This window comes from Centropristis striata, chromosome 13 (genome assembly GCF_030273125.1).
Source record: "Centropristis striata isolate RG_2023a ecotype Rhode Island chromosome 13, C.striata_1.0, whole genome shotgun sequence".
In the NCBI taxonomy this organism is placed as follows: Eukaryota; Metazoa; Chordata; class Actinopteri; order Perciformes; family Serranidae; genus Centropristis; species Centropristis striata.
Genome location: NC_081529.1, coordinates 2,707,865 through 2,727,966, shown reverse-complemented (window position 1 = coordinate 2,727,966; position 20,102 = coordinate 2,707,865). Strand labels below are relative to the sequence as shown.

At 36.4% G+C, this 20,102-nt stretch overlaps 3 protein-coding genes across 4 annotated transcripts; 2 read left to right on the top strand and 1 right to left on the bottom strand.

The window, feature by feature from the left end:
* Nucleotides 1-177: 177 nt before the first annotated feature.
* Nucleotides 178-8,193, top strand: hspbp1 (HSPA (heat shock 70kDa) binding protein, cytoplasmic cochaperone 1). 2 transcript variants are annotated; one of them, XM_059347072.1, is made up of 8 exons: nucleotides 178-303; nucleotides 563-693; nucleotides 2,725-2,941; nucleotides 3,874-4,098; nucleotides 4,851-5,006; nucleotides 6,809-6,905; nucleotides 7,011-7,122; nucleotides 7,551-8,193. In XM_059347072.1, the coding sequence occupies exons 2-8, from the start codon at nucleotides 574-576 to the stop codon at nucleotides 7,629-7,631; spliced, it is 1,008 nt and encodes a 335-aa protein (XP_059203055.1). In that variant the 5' UTR covers nucleotides 178-303; nucleotides 563-573; the 3' UTR covers nucleotides 7,632-8,193. The 2 variants fall into 2 exon arrangements, with proteins under 2 accessions (XP_059203055.1, XP_059203056.1); XM_059347073.1 differs by having other exon boundaries at nucleotides 205-303; nucleotides 566-693.
* Nucleotides 8,194-8,216: 23 nt separating this feature from the next.
* On the bottom strand, nucleotides 8,217-11,503 carry tmem86b (transmembrane protein 86B). The gene is made up of 3 exons (XM_059347074.1): nucleotides 11,177-11,503; nucleotides 10,371-10,614; nucleotides 8,217-8,904 (listed from the first exon to the last, which is right to left on the bottom strand). Exons 1-3 carry the CDS (start codon nucleotides 11,225-11,227, stop codon nucleotides 8,453-8,455), a joined length of 747 nt encoding a protein of 248 aa, XP_059203057.1. The 5' UTR covers nucleotides 11,228-11,503; the 3' UTR covers nucleotides 8,217-8,452.
* Nucleotides 11,504-12,917: 1,414 nt separating this feature from the next.
* On the top strand, nucleotides 12,918-20,102 carry aspdh (aspartate dehydrogenase domain containing). The gene is made up of 8 exons (XM_059347067.1): nucleotides 12,918-12,986; nucleotides 13,078-13,162; nucleotides 13,259-13,403; nucleotides 14,133-14,217; nucleotides 15,468-15,617; nucleotides 17,405-17,628; nucleotides 18,544-18,683; nucleotides 19,979-20,102. Exons 2-8 carry the CDS (start codon nucleotides 13,108-13,110, stop codon nucleotides 20,014-20,016), a joined length of 837 nt encoding a protein of 278 aa, XP_059203050.1. The 5' UTR covers nucleotides 12,918-12,986; nucleotides 13,078-13,107; the 3' UTR covers nucleotides 20,017-20,102.

Here is a 20,102-nt window from a genome sequence, read left to right as displayed (position 1 = left end):
TTTTTAATACCAAAGTTGTATTAACACCAGTTTTACTTTTTAATAGGAAATAAAGAACTAAAAGACTGCAATAAAAAAAAAGTGGAGGGTGAAATCATTTTAGTGCGAGGAAAAACTCGACAGAAACATTTTGCTTGCCCATTTGGTTCAATGTTTACGGTACAGCATGGCCGCCTCCTTGCCACTCGTGCTAGCTAGAATGTTCTAGCGCATTCATGTTTCTGAGTGTAAAGGGGAGTTAACTGGTTTAAAAAGAGCTGTGAGTCCATTTATTCAACACTGATACAGAGGATTATTGAAAAGGTAAGTGGAATAACCTAATATTCAACTTATCCGTTTATTTATCCGTAGTTGTAGGTCACTGTTTAGCCAGTTGTGTAGTAGGGCTGTGAATCAATGAGCTCATATAGCTGATATTTAGTAATTACAAGTACTTTAATAAGTTTAAAGCTATGCTGTGTTACCCCCTGTGTTTAAACATATCATACACTCTGGACCTGTCATATATATGTTCTAAATCCTGGTGTCTTGTCTTGCTGATGTGTCTTGTTTTTCTTCTCAGCAGTGACCATCATGGCAGAAGACAGACAGGCCAGGAGGTACCCCCCAAACCTTCAGGGGGTCCTGCAGCTGGCAGTGGAAGCTGGATCAGCCGCAGAGGGACCTGCCCCTGTCGAGCCCATGTCAGAGGAGGTAAAGGGCAATTAGTTATACATTAGTAAAACACTAAGTGTTGGCTCAAAGCAAACCAGAGCTGTTCCCATCCTTAAAGTCTTATAGTCTTAAGTAGTTTTTTTTTCTTTTTCTCTGTTATTTCTTTCTTTTCTCCTTTATTGTTGTATAGATTTATGATGATTTTAAACTCTAAGCTATATTTATACAGGGTTTATTTTATTTTATATATATATATATTTTTTTTTTTCTCAGGGTAAATGTATATTGTAATTGTTTGTAATTTTATTCTATTTTGTAGATGGTGTAATTGTATATATATATGGTGTATTGTGATTTTGTATGTAGTTGTAAAAGCCCAACTAGGGACGGGAGTTGAAAATTAGCTGAAGCTATATCTCTGTATGCACATCAGATGCATGTCCTGTATCTATGCTAACTGCATTGTCCCTATCAAATAAAATACATTCAAATTAAACACCTGAGAAGGCTTTGAGCCCCCAGGTTTCACCTAACAACAGTCTTTCATAAACATTGTTATGGTACCATGCAGTGGTGGAAGAAGTATTCAGATCACTTACTTAAGTAAAAGTACTAATACCTCACTGAGGAATTACTCCACTATGAGTAAAAGTCCTGAATTCAAAACTTACTTCAGTAAAAGTACAAAAGTATCAGCATCAAAATGTACTTAAAGTATCAAAAGTGAAAGTACTCGTTATGCAGAATGACTCCACTCAGACTGTTATATATATTCCAAATATATGATTGGATTATTATTATTGATGCATTTATTCAAGCAATGTTTAAAACTTCTCAATGTATGGCTCATTTTAGTTTAATTAAAAAAAATGTCACTTTAAATGTATCATGTTGTTCATGTTTAATCTCAAAATGAAAAGTAACTAAAGCTGTCAGTTTCATGTAGTGGAGTAAAAAGTACAATATTTACCTCAAAATGTAGTGAAGTAGAAGTATAAAGTTACATAAAATGGAAATACTCAAGTAAAGTACAAGTACCTCAAAATTATACTTAAGTACAGTACTTGAGTAAATGTACTTAGTTACTTGCCACCACTGGTACCATGTGTTGTGTGTAATTGTAAAATGCATTTTTTAATTAAATGACAATGAAACTTCTTAAGTTTGGGTAAGACTGTGAAGGCAGCATCCTGTTAAGGTTGATTACAACAGTAACCTTTTTGAGTCACGACCCCCAATTTAACATGCATGTTGTCCGCGACCCCCGCTCACTGAACAACATCTCACGCGCAGTTCAGATCACCCAAAAAAAGAAACAAAATGACCAAAAAAAGACACAAAATGACCAAGAAGACACAAAATGACCAAAAAAGACACAAAATGACCAAGAAGACACAAAATGACCAAAAAAGGAAACAAAATGACAAAAAAGACACAAAATGACCAAAAAAGACACAAAATGACTTAAAAAAGACACAAAATGACCAAAAAAAGACACAAAATGACTTAAAAAAGACACAAAATGACTTAAAAAAGACACAAAATGACCAAAAAAACACACAAAATGACCAAAAAAAGACACAAAATGACTTAAAAAAGACACAAAATGACCAAAAAAAGACACAAAATGACTTAAAAAAAAGACACAAAATGACTTAAAAAAAGACACAAAATGACAAAAAAAAAGACACAAAATGACCAAAAAAAAGACACAAAATGACTTAAAAAAAAGACACAAAATGACCAAAAAGACACAAAATGAAAAAAAAAGACACAAAATTACGAAAAAAAAGACACAAAATGACAAAAAAAAGACACAAAATTACAAAAAAAAGACACAAAATGACTTTAAAAAGACACAAAATGACCAAAAAAAAGACACAAAATGACAAAAAAAAACACAAAATGACCAAAAATGTTGTGTTCAAAATGATTTGGCGACCCCCAGAAATCATCTCGCGACCCCAATTGGGGTCCCGACCCCAAGGTTGAGAACAGCTGGATTACAAGCTTATAGTTTGAGCCACAAAGGTAACTGAGAAACATTCTTGTCCTCTTTCTTTGTTCCAGAGGAAAACATGGCTGACAGATGCTCTTGCAGAAGTCTGTAAAGGGCAGATGGATGAAGTGGAGCAGATGAAGCGGTGCTTGGCCGTCTTATGCCAAGAGGGAATGAGCGAGAGGGAGAGAGAAGGAGAGGATGAGAGGGATGAAGAGGAGGAAGATGAGAGGGAAACAGCCTTGGAGATGCTGTCAGAGTTGTGTGAGAACCTCGACAATGCTAGAGGTTTGTAATAAATTATATCTGCATCGATATTTCCCATACTCTCCTCAGGTCAGACATGTTGGTTTGCATGTGAAGTCCTGCAGCTCTATAGAATCAGCACAATCATGGCTAGAAGTGTGAACAACTCAAACATGTCTTATGTGTAAAACAACAGTTATAATTACAAAAACCATTAAAAAAAGAAAAATAAGTTGAATTCCTCTGTTAAATTGTAAAAAAAATTGTGATAAAATGGAACTATAACTCTTTTCCGAACCCCCTTAAGTGTTATAAATATTGGGAAAATGTTATATATATCAAACTGTTTGCATTCTTACAACATATACTGTCCTCTCCTCTCTGCTCTGTGTAAGCAGCCTGCTGTTATATCAGATTTTAATTGGATTTTTGTCATGTGACCGTTTGTCTCAGCGAAATCAGTCATGACTTCACAATGTCACCGTAGAGCACATAATTAAATGTTTTTAACAGTATCTAGTTATTCCAAATGGTTGATTTTTGCAAAGTTTTAAATGAGACATAGAATAAAGCCATTTCGAGAGAAATATCACAATTTTAAGCTTTGTTTTGGTTACTTTCTATGACTTTTGTAACCTAGGATCTTTCCAAAGACAATAATGCCTGTTCTAACGGTTTCTTTCCACGATTAAAGTTTTATTTTTGTTGATTTTTTAAAGAAAACATACTTTAAGCAGGTACGTTTATTATTTGCAATGTGCACATTTGTTGCATTGAAAGGGTGCTTTGGATCAAAATGAATAATGGATGTTAATATTTCTTTTTAAAATTCCATGTACTGTTTCCTGTAATTGTAATGCCAACCTGCAGCTTAGTTTACATGTTGCATGACTCATATACAGCCAGATGTAAGCATGGACCTAAAGCCGTTAACTACCTTTCCTGACTGAGTCCCCTCTCCCTGTCCATCACAGACCTAATGACTCTCGGTGGACTGGACTTGTGCGTCTCCCAGTATCTGATTCATGCCCAAAGTGGACTGAGGTGGCGTGCTGCCCAGCTTATCGCTTCCTGCGCCCAGAACATGCCTCAGGTGCAGGTCCACCTGTATAGCATCGGGGTGCTGCCGAAGCTGCTGCAGCTGACAGACTCAGACAGCAACCCCACCGTCAGAGTAAAAGCCCTTTACGCAGTGTCATGTGAGTATTTTACAAAAATACACCACAAATCTTAATTAATGCTCAAAACTGACTAGTATTTTTTTTTTTTCCCCACAATATTTTTATTTTACTTTGACATACAGCTTTTACATTCATGTATCATCATTCAACTTCCATATTTTAAGATAGCTGCATTTACATAGACAGAAAAATAAAAACAAACAAAACATAACACTTGGAACAGGTATGCTCCTCCTGTTAAAGAAAATGGTAATCTATATACAATTGAGTATCGTTAGTAATTGGTGTGAAATTAAAACACATATATAGAAAAGCAATATGAATCTGACAAGACCGGAATCTGCATTGTCCACAAAGACTAGTTATCCACTTCTTCATCCGTTAAATCTATGTCTTTAATGTAGTTAATGAAAGGGCTCCATATGTCCTCAAATACATGCCGTTTAGCCTTTAATATGTAAGTTATTCTCTCTAAAGGAAGGCTTGCTAACATCTGTCTTATCCATTGAGTCGTACTTGGTCTATAAATCTTTATCCACAATAATGCAACACATTAGCATAAAGCAAGCTGAGGTCTATAAATGTCCGCTCATTCCTACTATAGTTATGTTTCTCTGGGTATAAGCCAAACAAAAACAGTTTAGGGTCCAGTAAAATTTGTTTGACTAGTATTTTAATCAGTAGCATAATTGTTTTTCTGACAGCATTGTAAAACATTTAGCTTGTACACCTCATGACCAAACTGTAACTGAATCCTGTGGTGACTTCAGGTCTTGTTCGAGAGCAAGAAGCAGGACTCCAGGCGTTCTTGTCCAACGACGGTTTCTCAGTGCTGATGCGAGGGATGCAGTCGGACAACGAGAAGCTCAGGACCAAGTCGGCATTTCTTCTGCTCAGCCTACTGACAGCTTATCCTGAACAGAAAGGTACGAGTGTGAGAGGCACTGAAACAGGATAGTGCCATTAAACTAGCTGCGACCTTGCTTTGTTTATCGGTCGGTCCCCACAATTTCCTAGGTTGAAACCTAGTTAAAATTATCACAAAAAAATGACCAAATTTATTCGCATTGCTGTTCCGGTCCCTTCCAAATCTAAAAAAGTTTAGCACTTTTATTGTGAAAGGGATGAAGTAATGAGTGGGATCATCTTTGAGTGAGTGAGGTTCATCTTGTCAGTGAAGCTTTATTGAGCCTGTAGGGCAGGGATGGGCAACTTAAATGCTGCAGGGGGCCACAATTTTTCATGTCCACTACCACAGGGCCACATATAGGAGCGTGCACTTAACCAGATATGATGAAACTGCAATTTTAAATATGTTTACAGTGCAGTTACTTAACATATTTCATCCTCAAATGCATGTTTAACAGTATAAATAGGAATACAAAAGGTTTGAAGCAAATAAAAAATAACCACTTACTGGGATTTATTTTTTATCAGTGCAAGAACAGCAGACCGACATTAATTGGAAGAAATCATTTTGTGCATTTTTACTCTGCACTTTTAAGATTTCATGCTCAAATGCATGTAGATCAGGGGTCTCAAACTCAAATTACCTGGGGGCCGCTGGAGGCAGTATCAAAAAGACACAAAATTACTAAAATAAAAACACAAAATGACAGAAAAAGCTAAATAACTTACAAAAAGACACAAAAATAATAAAAAGAAGACACAAAATGAGCAAAAAAAGACACAAAATTACAAAAAAAGCACCAAAATGACTGAAAAAAAATCTAGATTACTTTAAAAACAAAGACATAAAATAACAAAAAAGACACAACATTACTTAGACACAAAATTATTTTTAAAAAAAGACACAAAATTAACCAAAAAAGAGAAAAAAATTATTTAAAAAAAGACATACAATTACCAAAAAAGGTAATTAAAGGGACACACACAACACGGTAAAGTGCCATTCATATAAAACTCTCATTAAACTTTCATATCAAGGTGGGGGCCACAAAATATCGTCACAAGGGCCGCAATTGGCCCGCGAGTTTGAGACCCATGATGTAGATGTACTGAGGGCCACCTAAAGTGAAGGTGCGGGCCGTATGTGGCCCCCGGGCCTCCAGTTGCCCATCCCTGCTGTAGGCATTGGCAGTGTAAAGTTGCTTCTCTCACTCTGAGTCTGATATATCAGTATGCGCAGTGGTGGAATGTAACTAAGTATATTTACTCAAGTACTGTACTTAAGTACAATTTTGAGGTACTTGTACTTTACTTGAGTATTTCCATTTTATGTAACTTTTTACTTCTACTCCACTACATTTTTAGGCAAATATTGTACTTTTTACTCTAGGATTTAGCTGCCAGCTTTAGTTACTTTTCAGGTCGAGATTTAACATAATATAAATGAATAAATGTAAAGTGATTAGACGTTTTTTTTATTAAATCTTTTAACAGCATATTAAGTAATTAAATGAGCCCAATCTTTACAAAATTAAAACACTGCATACATTAAATCACCAATACAAATAATGTAATAATATATTTAGAATATATAAAACAATCATAGTGGGTCCATTCTGCATAACTACTTTTACTTTTCATACTTTAAGTAGATTTTGATGCTGATACTTTTTTACTTTTACTTCAGTAAGATTTGGATGCAGAACTTTTACTTGTAGTGGAGTAATTTACCAGGGTGGTATTAGTACTTTTACTTAAGTAAAGGATCTGAATACTTTTTCCACCACTGAGTATGCGTGTGTTTTTTTCCTCCCTGCAGACACCGTTGTCTCCATGGGAATGGTTCAGCAGCTGGTCTCTGTTCTTCGCACACCACACTCACCTTTCCATGAACATGTGCTTGGCGCCCTTTGCTGGTAAGAAACACTCTCCACCTCGCTGTCTCCAGCACTCACAAGTAGTCATTAATTCATGCTTCTCAATGGTAATTATACCCTTTTGTGTGTCTGATGTCTGTCTAGTCTGGTGGAAGACTGTCCGGAGGGTCTCAGAGACTGCAGGAGTCCAGCCTTGGCTCTGGAGGAGTTACTCAGACAGCGATCCAGAGAGCTCCAAGGAAAAGATGAGAGTCAGGTAATTTATTTTGTCTAAATGGTGAATGGACTGCAAAAAATCGAGGGAACGCTTTAATCTCATGTCAGATCTTGATCAACACATTATTTATGGTGAGTCATCTAGTGATATACTCAATAGCTTTAAATGATTCTTTGACCCAGAAAATGTAGATTTTGACACCAAGATTGACCTTCTAAGTGGCTTGGAAGATTTATTGTTTCTCATAAACTTTATATGGCTGCCATCTCCGATCCGCAATCTTGATGAAGAGGCTCCTACCAAAAATTGAAACCTATAGTGATGGAGAGCATGTGGAAAAATTTTGGTGCTTGTGTCCGACGTGTCCCCTTTCTTCTCAAATCTGGTCCTAAGCCGCCGGACTAATAGTCTTAATCCTTGTCCATGAAACAGCTTTTATTTTATTCCCATATTTTTGTTTCCATCAGGAAGAACTGGATTTCTGTGAGCGTCTGAAGGTTATTTGCTTCCGCGGTCAACAGTCTGATGACAATGGGATGGATCGCTGAACTCTTCTTTACCTCACCTGTTCTGGTATTAATGTACAAAGATGTAACGGAACATTTGTGACTTGGATTATGGAGGTGAAGCAATGTTTTTGTCTGTTACGACAGACTCTGTCCATACTGTACATTTCATGCAGCAGATGGATTTTACTGTGTAAATAACTAATGTATAAAATACATTTCAAGTCAGCTGTTACTTCAGTCCACTGTTTTCAATTCTTCAGATACAAATCATTATCACAGGTACTATGTAAATTATTTTCTATTTGAATCTTTACTTCCCCATAGTTGATTTTTAATCGTTTTTATGTGCAGCTCATTTTAATTGTAATTTAGGTTGGTCTGATGACTTCATTTCATCATTGTCTGTTAAATCATGACCCAAAATAATGAAAAAGAATAATTGTTTATTTTTTTACACCACATTTATTTATTAATAAAACAAATAGGAGTATTTATATACATATAATGGCCATCTCACAAGTGCAAAACAATGCCACCACATGCACAACCTACACATTAAAACATGGATGTCATGCAAAATTTTATTTTTTTTGACACAAATCATACAATACAGACTTTATTTTAAACCAATGTGTTTGGAGTTTATTTCAGTTTTATTTGTATAATGTGTTTTTTTAAAATGCAGAATATGGTTGCTGTCATGTGCCAACCATTAGGAGAATTTTTCTTCTATTTTCTTGTATTTGATGGGTTCTTATTAAAAACTTAAAAGACTTACAAGAGGTATATAAAGAGAGTTTGGGGATTTTCCCAGGATGACGGAGATACGTCGGACTCTAGGGATGCCACAGGGAGGCTGTTTAGGCCCTTTTCCATTTTGCAAAGTCGTCCTCGTTCTCTGTTGCCCTTACATCACCCACAGCTATTAGTAGCTGCGCCAAATAATATGTCACCATGACAATAGCGTTGCCGTGCTCCATTGGTGCCGTCACCTTGAAAACTTGCAGAGCCAGTGACATGTCGGACACCATGAAGATCAAACTTCCTAACAGTGTTGCTGCATGGCGGGTTCTGATGGCTAATGACCCCATGAGAGCAATTAGGGCAGTGTAGACCCCCACACCTGGAACCAGCAGCTCTGAGTTGGGCACCTTCTGCAGGAAAGGATATATGTAGACGTAGAAACCTGTTCCCGTGATGAACAGGATCAGGTATAGAAACCGGTTCAAAGAAGAAGAGGAATCTGTTGCATAACGGCCGGAGAGGAAGGTGAGCGAGTACAGCAGATGAGCCACAGCGAATGCACCCATTCCTGAAATAAATGTGTGACATGATAAGAACATAGAATAGATGTCTTTGGTTTGCATGTGAAAATCTGTTAAAACCTGGTATGCAATAAAAAGCATGGTAACACTTTATAACTATCCGTTATAACTAGTTAATAGATCATTAGTAAACTGTTAATTAATGAGTTATAAATGACTTGTTAACTGTATGTTAATGATTTATAACTATACCTTATAAACTAGGAATAGATCATGAACAAGCTATTAGTGAATTACTTACTAATGACTTGTTTAGTATCAGTTAATGGTTTATATATGTTATTGGGACGTTATTCTAAAGTTGCAACTATTCCTCATTTGTTAACTGTTAGTAAATGAGGAATAGTTGCAACTTTAGAATAACGTCCCAATAACATATATAAACCATTAACTGATACTTAACAAGTCATTAGTAAGTAATTCACTAATAGCTTGTTCATGATCTATTCCTAGTTTATAAGGTATAGTTATAAATCATTAACATACAGTTAACAAGTCATTTATAACTCATTAACTAACAGTGTATTAATGGTCTATTAACTATTTACAAGGCATCGTTATAAATCCTTAACAAGCTATTAACAAACACTTAACAAGTCATTAATAACTACATGTTGCATGACTCATATATTATTATTATTATAATAATAATAAAAACAATTAAAAACAAAAATGAACATGTTAAAAAAGTTCATTTGTGTGTGAATTAGTATTTTAAAACAGCAGTTAAATGAGCTTTTAGACATCTTTTGAAGCATTTTACAGAGATGGAGTCCCTTGCCAGATGGGAAAAGGTATTTATATCCATAATTTAGTCCCTAAATTGAACAATAAATTGACCTCTGCATGTCAGAAATCTTGGAGGATGAAGATCTAAAGATTGACGTGTTGAATAAGAGTGAATCTGAGAATTAAATTTAAAATAAGTCTTAACCCTATAAAGCCAAGTGTATCATATTAGATACAGTAATTTTTGAGACCTCTACATCATCAAAAACCTGATGTATACATGTGTTGAAGATAAACAAACTGAGCAACAAATTGCACAAAAATACCAGATGTTGCAAAAATGATATGCAGGTTCCACGAGTGGATCATTCATTGCTGCATTAAAAAACTTCATATCAGCAGATGTATGATGTTGTTATATGGAAAAAATATGTATTTTGCATGTTTGAGGAAAAAGGAAAAGTCAAAGTCTTAATAGGTTAAAAATGTTAGGGTTTATATGTTTTTGTTAGTTCAAGAAAAACAAACTGTGAGCAACAAATTGCACAAAAAGACCTGATGTATCAAATATGATAAAGATTAGAATTCATATATGCAATTTATTTGTTTTTTAAAATTTGTCAGCAGGTTAATAAGCACTTAATTGAATTTTCTGGCACTTATTTCATGGTTCAGGCTTTATAGGGTTAAAGTGCTTTGGAAAGTTTACACTCAGAGTTCTCACCATGCAGGAAGAGCTCAGGCCAGACCAGGCAGCAGTCCCCGACAGCAGAGAAGAGCAATCCTCCCACCACACCCAGCACACTCTGACCTCCGTTCCAGCTCAGCACGACTGCAGCCAGCAGGAGTGTCGGTGCTGATTTAACACCTGCGGACGTGATGGACGCAGGTGAGTCAGGTGTCCACAGGTAGAAGTACAAAGCTGTGGATAAAAAGAAAGGCAAGAGGGAGAAAAGAAGAGCACAGGACTGGAGAAGGAGAAACGGAAAGAAGCAGGGAGACAGCAAGAATTGCCTTGAAATTATGATTTTATACATTTATAACTAACATGACAACGATTGAACATAGAATAAATGTCTTTGGTTTGCATTTGAAAATCTGTTAAAACCTGGTACGCAATAAGAAACATAAAAAAAGTCGGTAACACTTTATAAGTTATGTTTATAGATGGTTTATAGACCAATTATTAACCATTTACAAAGTGCTATACATATTTAATCTTTAAATGTTTTCAACCAATTTCTTAAAAGGTATATGAATCATTTCAAAATCATTAAAATACTTATTATGGTGTTAAAAATGTTATAATGAATGCAACTAAAACTATTAATAAACAATTATAATTGTAATTGTTTGTTAATAGAAAAGTAACTATAAACTTACATTAATATCCCATCTATTTGCCATTTATAAATGATGTAGTTAGTTAAACATGTATTTACCATTCTAAATGGCCTATATACAGTTTATAATGATTATAATGATGTTTATAATGATGATTGTAAATAAGAGTAATTTATTTTAAGGTACCATGTTTCTCCTCTGCCGCCTGTCGTAGGCATGTGTCTCCAGGATGTCCATCGTCTCCGTCTTTAGTTCCAGCAAATGTCTCCGTTGGATGAACTCGTCCTGTTTCACAACTTTTTTTTTAAATTCTTCCTCTGCAGTTCTGCCTTTAATGTTTTTGTAACCGGCACATAAAATCCTCCGATGCTCTCTCCTCTAGTTCGTCCTGTCTGGAATCTGCCGTGTCTCTCAGTCTGTTGGTGTTACACAGCTATGAACTTTGGAGTCTGATTGCGCTCTGATAATCAATGTCCTTGCTGTTTTCAGTTCAGTACAGACAGCTGACCTTTGACCTCTTGGGCTGGAAGATATCGGTGACATCAACACATGAGGGGCAAAGTTGAGCTCGTAGTAAACTAACATATGATAAAGGTTGTCTTCTTACATACAGTACAGGCCAAAAGTTTGGACACACCTTCTCATTCAATGCGTTTTCTTTATTTTCATGACTATTTACATTGTAGATTCTCACTGAAGGCATCAAAACTATGAATAAACACATATGGAATTATGTACTTAACAAAAAAAGTGTGAAATAACTGAAAACATGTCTTGTATTTTAGATTCCTCAAAGTAACCACCCTTTGCTTACTAGAATATAAGACATGTTTTCAGTTATTTCACACTTTTTTGTTAAGTACATAATTCCACATGTGTTCATTAATAGTTTTGATGTTCATTAATAGCCTTCAGTGAGAATCTACAATGTAAATAGTCATGAAAATAAAGAAAACGCATTGAATGAGAAGGTGTGTGTCCAAACTTTTGGCCTGTACTGTACATCTAAACCTATAATGATTGCTGGTAATGACAAATTAATGGTCGGAAAATTGCCAGAAAGTGACTTCCTAGGGGGAAATCCTTTAATTTACATCTCTAAACCTTGAAGGTAATGCAAAATGAATGAATTCTCTCTGCAACTCTCTCAGCACCATCCAATCTCAAAACTTTTTATTGTGAAAGCCTAAAATCTTCTAGCGTACTTCTAGCAAAATGCAATATATGACACTGAATTGGTTTCTGGGGGTCGCCAAATCATTTTGGAAGTCAGCTCTGTCTCCACTGTGTTAAAGTGTTCATGTGTTAATGTGTTTTAGTCTTTTTGGTCACTTAATGTCTTTTTTTGGGTTATTTTGTGTGTGTTTTTTTTATCATTTTGTGGTCAATTTGTGTATTTTTTGGTCATTTTGTGTCTTTTTTTGATCATTTTGTGGTCAATTTGTGACTTTTTTGGTAATTTTGTTTCTTTTTTGGTCATTTTCTTTCCTTTTTTAGGTCATTTTATCTTTTTTGGGTGATCTGAACTGTGCGTGTGAGATTGTGTTCAGTGAGCCGGGGTCGCAGACACATGCATGTTAAATTGGGGGTCGCGACTCAAAAAGGTTGAGAACTACTGCACTAGATGGCCACACTGCTTCATTTTCTCAAAAAAAAAAAGGTGAGAGCCACAGCATTTAACACTGTAACAGAAATCCAAAACAGCTGTGCAACAACAGAGCTATAGATATAAAAGTACAATAAATTATTTCTGTCTCATCTGTCATACAGTTGTGTTTATGTTTTTTTATAAGGGATAATGAATGCACCTGGTGCTCAAATTGCTTGAATGGATGGAGGAGGAGCTCGGCACACTGAAGAGCTAACAATGATTAACTGTGGCCTCTCTGACTCAAACTTTGTACTATGCTTGCCCACAGTTTCTGGAGTCGTGGGCCAGTTGTTGTGCTTCACGCTGGGAGAGACACACGTCTACATAGGTGTGGGATTATCTGGTGAGTAGGGCAATAAATAACAAGTTTTATACTGGTCAAGATATGAAGTAAGGTCAAAAGCATATGTGTGTTTGTTGGTTTGTGTTGTCAAGTTGCAGGTGCACGCTTTTATCAGCACAGGACATGGCAAGCAGCTCTTCCTCACAAAGGATTGGGGTCGTAGGATATGGACATCTAGGTCAGAACTCCCCCTCCCAAACTGTAAATACACTTTTTGCTTAGACCTGTTGTAATCTTCTATGTATGTGTGTGTGTGTGTGTGTGTGTGCTTCAGGGCAATACCTGGTGGAGAGGATCCTTAAAGATGGAGCTGCTCTCGGTCTAACTCTGGCTTTTGTTTGGAACAGAAATTCTGACAAGCTCAAAGGTTTAGTTCCTGATGAACTCATACTTGGTGACCTATCATCTTTTGCAGAAAGGTGCAAACACACTCTAACTAATAACTAATATGCAAAAGCCGATTCACATATTTCATGATCCCTATGCAACCAGAGACAACATCCACCTTTAATGTTCCATGACATACACTACCGGTCAAAAGTTTTAGAACACCCCAATTTTTCCAGTTTTTTATTGAAATTCAAGCAGTTCAAGTCAAATGAACAGCTTGAAAGGGTACAAAGGTAAGTGGTGAACTGCCAGAGGTAAATAAAAAAAGGTAAGCTTAACCAAAACTGAAAGATAATGTACATTTCAGAATTATACAAGTAGGCCTTTTTCAGGGAACAAGAAATGGGTTAACAACTTAACTCTATGGAGTCTTGGGCTATTTTGTCCATTTTTTAATTCTTTTCATGTCTTTGTAAGTCATTTTGTGTCTTTTTTTGGTCATTTTGTGTCTTTTTTTAGTCTTTTTTTAGTCCTTTTGGTGTCTTTTTTTGTCATTTTGTGTCTTTTTTTGGTCATTTTGTGTCTTTTTTTAGTCCTTTAGTCCAACATAAAATGTGATTTTGAATCTTTTTTTTACTTTCAAAACACTATCATGCTCAATAAAGAATTTTAAAAGTTGCAAATGTGCATTAATTTCAGAGTACACTGAGACATTAAACTGCATAATTTTCAATTAAATTCTGGAAAAGTTGGTGTGTTCTAAAACTTTTGACCGGTAGTGTATTTTAAAAGTATTTTTTTGATTTTGTGTTTTACAGGCTGTGTGATGTAATCGTGGAAGTGTGCCATCCTCAGATCGTGAGAGAATTTGGGCTTCAGTTCCTGTCTCAGTCTCATTTCATGGTGAGATTCCCCCATAAGTTTGTGTGGAAGAAGTGATGTGAAAATCAGGGTATTTTATTTTCCTATTTTGTAGTGTTTTATATAGAAAGAGAAAGATCCTTGATAAATCCTTTGCTTCTTAGAGCTTCTTAGAAAATATGTACAATTCAAAATATCCAGTTTAGACAAACACATAAACACACCCAGACATACATGCATAGTCGCACAGGAAAAAAACAACAAACAAACAGCATGAACACACAATCGAGACAAACAACAGTACAGAACATATCTCAATTGTGTTGAGCCATCAATGTGAATGCAGTGCAATATTATCGTTTTTTTCTAGTATTGAGGGTGGTTATTAGCCTGGCTAACACCAGACAAATCTCAAATGAGATGTGGTCTTGGAACCTGCTGTTCATTTCTCCGTAGAGGAGGTGTGGTTTACGATCCTCCAGAGCCGTTTATTGGGCGCTTAGAATGTCTATCAAAGCGTCTGTAGGTAGCTCTTAGCCAATCAGATCAGTTATACCAGATGACATAGTAGAGCAACAGAGATGGATGTTTGTTGTGTGTGTGTCTGTGAGAGAGTGTTGCTGCTGCTTTGTTTCTCCAGTTCTCGCTTTCTGCAAGATTATTTATTTTCACGCTTTATTCCCCCTCATGTCATTCAGCCACACACATCCACTGATTTTATGGGCAATAAACAAGCTGCTGCGGGTCTCTGGGGGCTCCGCTGTCCCCCGGCTGGTAGCCAGATCACCGGCGTTACAATAGCGGGGCTAATAGCTACCGCTAACGCCGTAACGGTAGCGTAGCGCTACCACTATTAGCCCCGGTACCGTAACGCCGGTGATCTGGCTACGAGCCGGGGGACAGCTGAGCCGCCGAGAGACCTTTTGCCTTTCAACTTTCACTCTAAACTATTTAAAACACCATCTACAGCTAAAGAGAGTTTCGCGTCTGCTGCAGGATCCGTAAGAAAACTACAAGCTTCCGTCTGCCGGGTAGTACGCGTCATCGTCTTGCCGTCCCTCCCCGCTCTGTGATTGGATCCCTAAAACAGGGCTAAGAAACGGCTCTAGTTTCCAGACCCCTTGGCAGTTCGAAATTAAATCGAGCGCGCAAGGCAGTCAGGGTATACCCAGGCTAGGTGGTTATTGCAGTTGGATAAATACTGTGTTTGAGTCTGTTAGTCCTTGTGTTGAGTGATCTGTATCTTCTGCCTGAGGGCAATAGTTCATTAGTTTTATTTGCCCCTCTCTCAGGTGGGCTCTCCCTCTGCCCTTTCTGATCCGGATCTGAACCAGAAGCTTCGTCAGGCAGCTCAGCAGCATGGCCGGACGCTCTACGTCCCCAGCGGTGCGTTATGGGGCGGTCAGGACATCCAGAGGATGAATGATAGTGGGTCCCTGAAGGTAACACTGGGGCAGTGAAGGTGTCATGTTAGAGTTGAAAAGGAAGAAGCAAGGCATGCAGTGGCCACTCTCCACATGGTTTAAATCAGGGGTGTCAAACTCAAATACACTGTAAAAAATGTTTGTAGAAATAACAGTAAAATTCTGTCAAATACATCAGAAATAGGGCGTAAAATTAAAAATTGTATATCACCGTATTATACACTTTTAATTACCGTAAATCAAGGAATAGCACAAAACTTTTACTTTTTTCTGTCATAAACTTGAAGAAACACACAGTTTTGCTGTAAAAATATAACATTTTCATGCAAAATTTATGGAGAAATACCATGATGTGTGAATGAATGACACAATTACCCTAAAAATAACAGGATTATTCAGTCTTAATGACAGTTTTGCTGATATTTACATTTAAATTTAGAATAGAAAATCCACTTACTGTATTTTTTACGGGGAAGTTCTGGTAACCACAGCTGCCGGTAATTTTCCGTAAATTAAACAGATTATTTTTTACAGTGTACACAGTGGGCCAAAATTTAAAACTTGGACAAAGTCGCGGGCCAACATTGATATTTATTGAAAAAATTGACCTAAACAAGTTCAAACGAAATGGAACAAGCAAAGCTTGATATAACTTAATATTGCAAACATGCAAAATCAAATATCAAATATCAAAAAACACATCAATGGCATTCATTTCTTAAATAAAATTCAAGTAAAAATCGTATGTCCCTTTATTTTATATGCGGCCTTCTTTAAATTTAAACAGGCTAAAAATAAATGTAAGAATAAAATAACAATAATAAACCAAATGACTAATAATAATATCCTTCAATGAATGTGCAGCCATTCAAGCCTTGGACTAGCAAGAAAAAGTGCATAAAGACAACTTTAATTGTTGCTCAGTTTGCTACACACTGATCTACTGTGTTCAAGCCAAAACACCAGCAGAGCATTCTGGGATTTGTAGTATTATTTGCGCTGTATAATATCGGCGGCAGTGGTGGAAAGTAACTAAGTACATTTACTCAAGTACTGTAGTTAAGTACAATTTTGAGGTACTTGTACTTTACTTGAGTGTTTCTATTTTCTGTAAATATATACTTCTACTCCACTACATTTTGAGGCAAATATTGTACTTTTCATTCCACTACATTTAGCTGACAGCTTTAGTTACTTTTCAGGTCAAGATTCAACATAAAACATATGATCAATTTAAGGTGATTAGACTTTTTTTATTTTATCAAATCTTATAACAGTATATTAAGTACTTAAATGAGCCATATCTTTACAAAATTAAAACCCTGCTTACATAAAATCATCAATACAAATAATGTAATAAGATATTTAGAATATATAAAACAATCTGAATGGGTCCATTCGGCATAACCAGTACTTTTACTTTTGATACTTTAAGTACATTTTGATGCTGATACTTTTGTACTTTTACTTAAGTAAGTTTTGAATGCAGGCATTTTACTTGTAGTGGAGTAATTTCATAGTGTTGTATTAGTACTTTTACTTAAGTATGGGATCTGAATACTTCTTCCACCACTGACCGGCGGGCCAGCTCTGGTTGTCATTTGGTATTTCCTTGCGGGCCAAATATAATTATACTGCGGGCCAAATTTGGCCCGCGGGCCAGAGTTTGACACCTCTGATTTAAATGGTTTAAACTTTGAGAATGAAGGCTGACAACTAAACTATTATTTTTATTCTAGTACTTAGGATATTTGCATCTTCCGGTAAAGGTTACTGTGTTCTGATGAAACTCATTGTTGTTTCAGGCTTTATTTATAAGAATGTCCAAGCATCCATCCTGCTTCCGACTGACAGGAGACGTCCTCTCTGATTGGACGGAAGAAGAGGGCAGGCGTGTTTTATTCCGAGGCTCGGTGGCAGAGTTGTGCCCACTCGCTCCAAACAACGTGAACACCATGGCGGCAGCAGCAGTGGCAGCAGGAACACTCGGCTTTACTGGTGTTCAGGGAGAGATTGTGTCCGACACAGCGTGAGTCTCTCTGAAAGTCTGATTCACCCTAATGCAGCCTTTCATATCTGCTTAACCCTCTATGGCAGCTGTTCTCAACCTGGGGGTCGGGACCCCAATTGGGGTCGCGAGATGATTTCTGGGGGTCGCCAAATCATTTTGGAAGTCAGCTCTGTCTCCACTGTGTTAAAGGGTTCATGTGTTTTAGTCTTTTTGGGTCATTTTGTGTCTTTTTTGGTCAATTTGTGTCTTTTTTGGGTCATTTTGTGTCTTTGATTTGTCATTTTGTGTCTTTTTTGGTCATTTTGTGTCTTTTTTGGGTCATTTTGTGTCTTTTTTTAGTCATTTTGTGCCTTTATTGGTCATTTTGTGTCTTTTTTTGTCATCTTGTGTCTTTTTTGGTCATTTTGTGCCTTTTTTTAGTAATTTTCTGTCTTTTTTGGTCAATTTGTGTCTTTTTTTGGGTAATTTTGTGTCTTTTTAAAAATAACTTTGTGGTCAATTTGTGTCTTTTTTGGTCATTTTGTGTCTTTTTTGGTCATTTTGTGTCTTTTTTTAGTCATTTTGTGCCTTTATTGGTCATTTTGTGTCTTTTTTTGTCATCTTGTGTCTTTTTTGGTCATTTTGTGTATTTTTGGTCATTTTGTGTCTTTTTTTAGTAATTTTGTGTCTTTTTTGGTCAATTTGTGTCATTTTTTGGGCCATTTTGTGTCTTTTTTTAAATAATTTTGTGGTCAATTTGTGCCCTTTTTGGTCATTTTGTGTCTTTTTTGGTCATTTTGTTTCTTTTTTGGGTGATTTGAACTGTGCGTGTGAGATTGTGTTCAGTGAGCGGGGGTCGCGGACAACATAATTGGGGGTCGCGACTCAAAAAGGTTGAGAACTACTGCCATAGAGGGTTAAGTCACATTTTTTTCATATCATTTCCTGCTTCAGGTTAAGTGACTACCATGTGGTGGAGGTGGAGGTGACTGGGCCCACTGGGTTCTCAGTTCACACAGTGAGGAGGAATCCAGCCAAACTGGGAGCTGTAACTGGCAGCGCAACATACAACTCCTTCTGGAATAGTTTACAAGGTGAGACCTGATGGATCCTGTCAGCCTTCTACCTGCACTGATGGAGGAGGAGCTCAGATATTTAACTTAGATGAAAGTACCAATTTTTCAGTAAAGTATCCAGTGGCGGTTCTAGACCAATTTTACTGTGGGGACCAAGGAGGGGCCAGTGTTTAATCATAGGGGCACATTAAAAAACGTCAAAAATGATATTTAACCTCCTGAGAACCTGCGTCCTCATATGTGGACATTACATTTTAATGTGCTGAATAAATGTACTTCTTCCACCGTCGGTAACACTTTACAATAACCAACTAAATAATGTTTATAGATGGTTAATAAACCAATTATTAACCACTTACAAAGTGCTAAACACATTTAATCGTTAAATGTTAATATTTATTATAATTTAATTGTTTGTTAATTGTGAAGTAACTATAAACTTACATTAATATACCATCTATTTGCCATTTATAAATGATTTAGTTAAACATTAATAAATTATGTATTTAACATTCTAAATGGCCTATATATGGTTTATAAATGATGATTAAACATTAATAAACTATCTGTTTACCATTTATAAATGATGGTTATTGTAAAGTGTTACCCCACCGTCTACTAGAGCAGCTATTCTCAACCTTGGGGTCGGGACCCCAATTGGGGTCGCGAGATGATTTCTGGGGGTCGCCAAATCATTTTGGAAGTCAGCTCTGTCTCCACTGTGTTAAAGTGTTTATGTGTTAATGTGTTATAGTCTTTTTGGTCATTTTGTGTCTTTTCTGGTGATTTTGTGTGTTTTTTGGTCAATTTGTGTCTTTTTTGGTGATTTTGTTTCCTTTCTTTGGTCATTTTGTGCCTTTTTTTTGTCATTTTGTGTCTGTTTTTAGTCATTTTGTGTCGTTTTTTGGTGATTTTGTTTCTTTTTTGGGTAATTTTGTGTCTTTTTTGGTGATTTTGTTTCTTTTTTGGGTAATTTTGTGTCTTTTTTGGTCATTTTGTGTCTTTTTGGTCATTTTGTTTCCTTTTTTGGGTCATTTTGGTTCTTTTTTGGGTGATCTGAACTGTGCGTGTGAGATTCTGTTCAGTGAGCGGGGGTCGCAGACATCATGCATGTTAAATTGGGGGTCGTGACTCAAAAAGGTTGAGAACTACTGTACTAGAGAGTCAGTTGGAAACAATGATGTCTTAATCCATCATAACATAAGATGTTCTGCTCAGAATTAGAGAAAGAACGTGTTTGTTTGTTTGTTTGTGTACAAAAAAGCACATTTTTGTCAGTTTTGTTTTTCACCATTTATATATTTTTCTTACAGTTTGCAAAGGTCATGGAGGCCGAGTTTACTTGTGCTAAAGTGCTCTGCAGGAATAACTTCAGCACGGCAAGAAGATCCAGATGCATCAGATGGTTTATAGTGGATAAACTGTACACGAGTCACT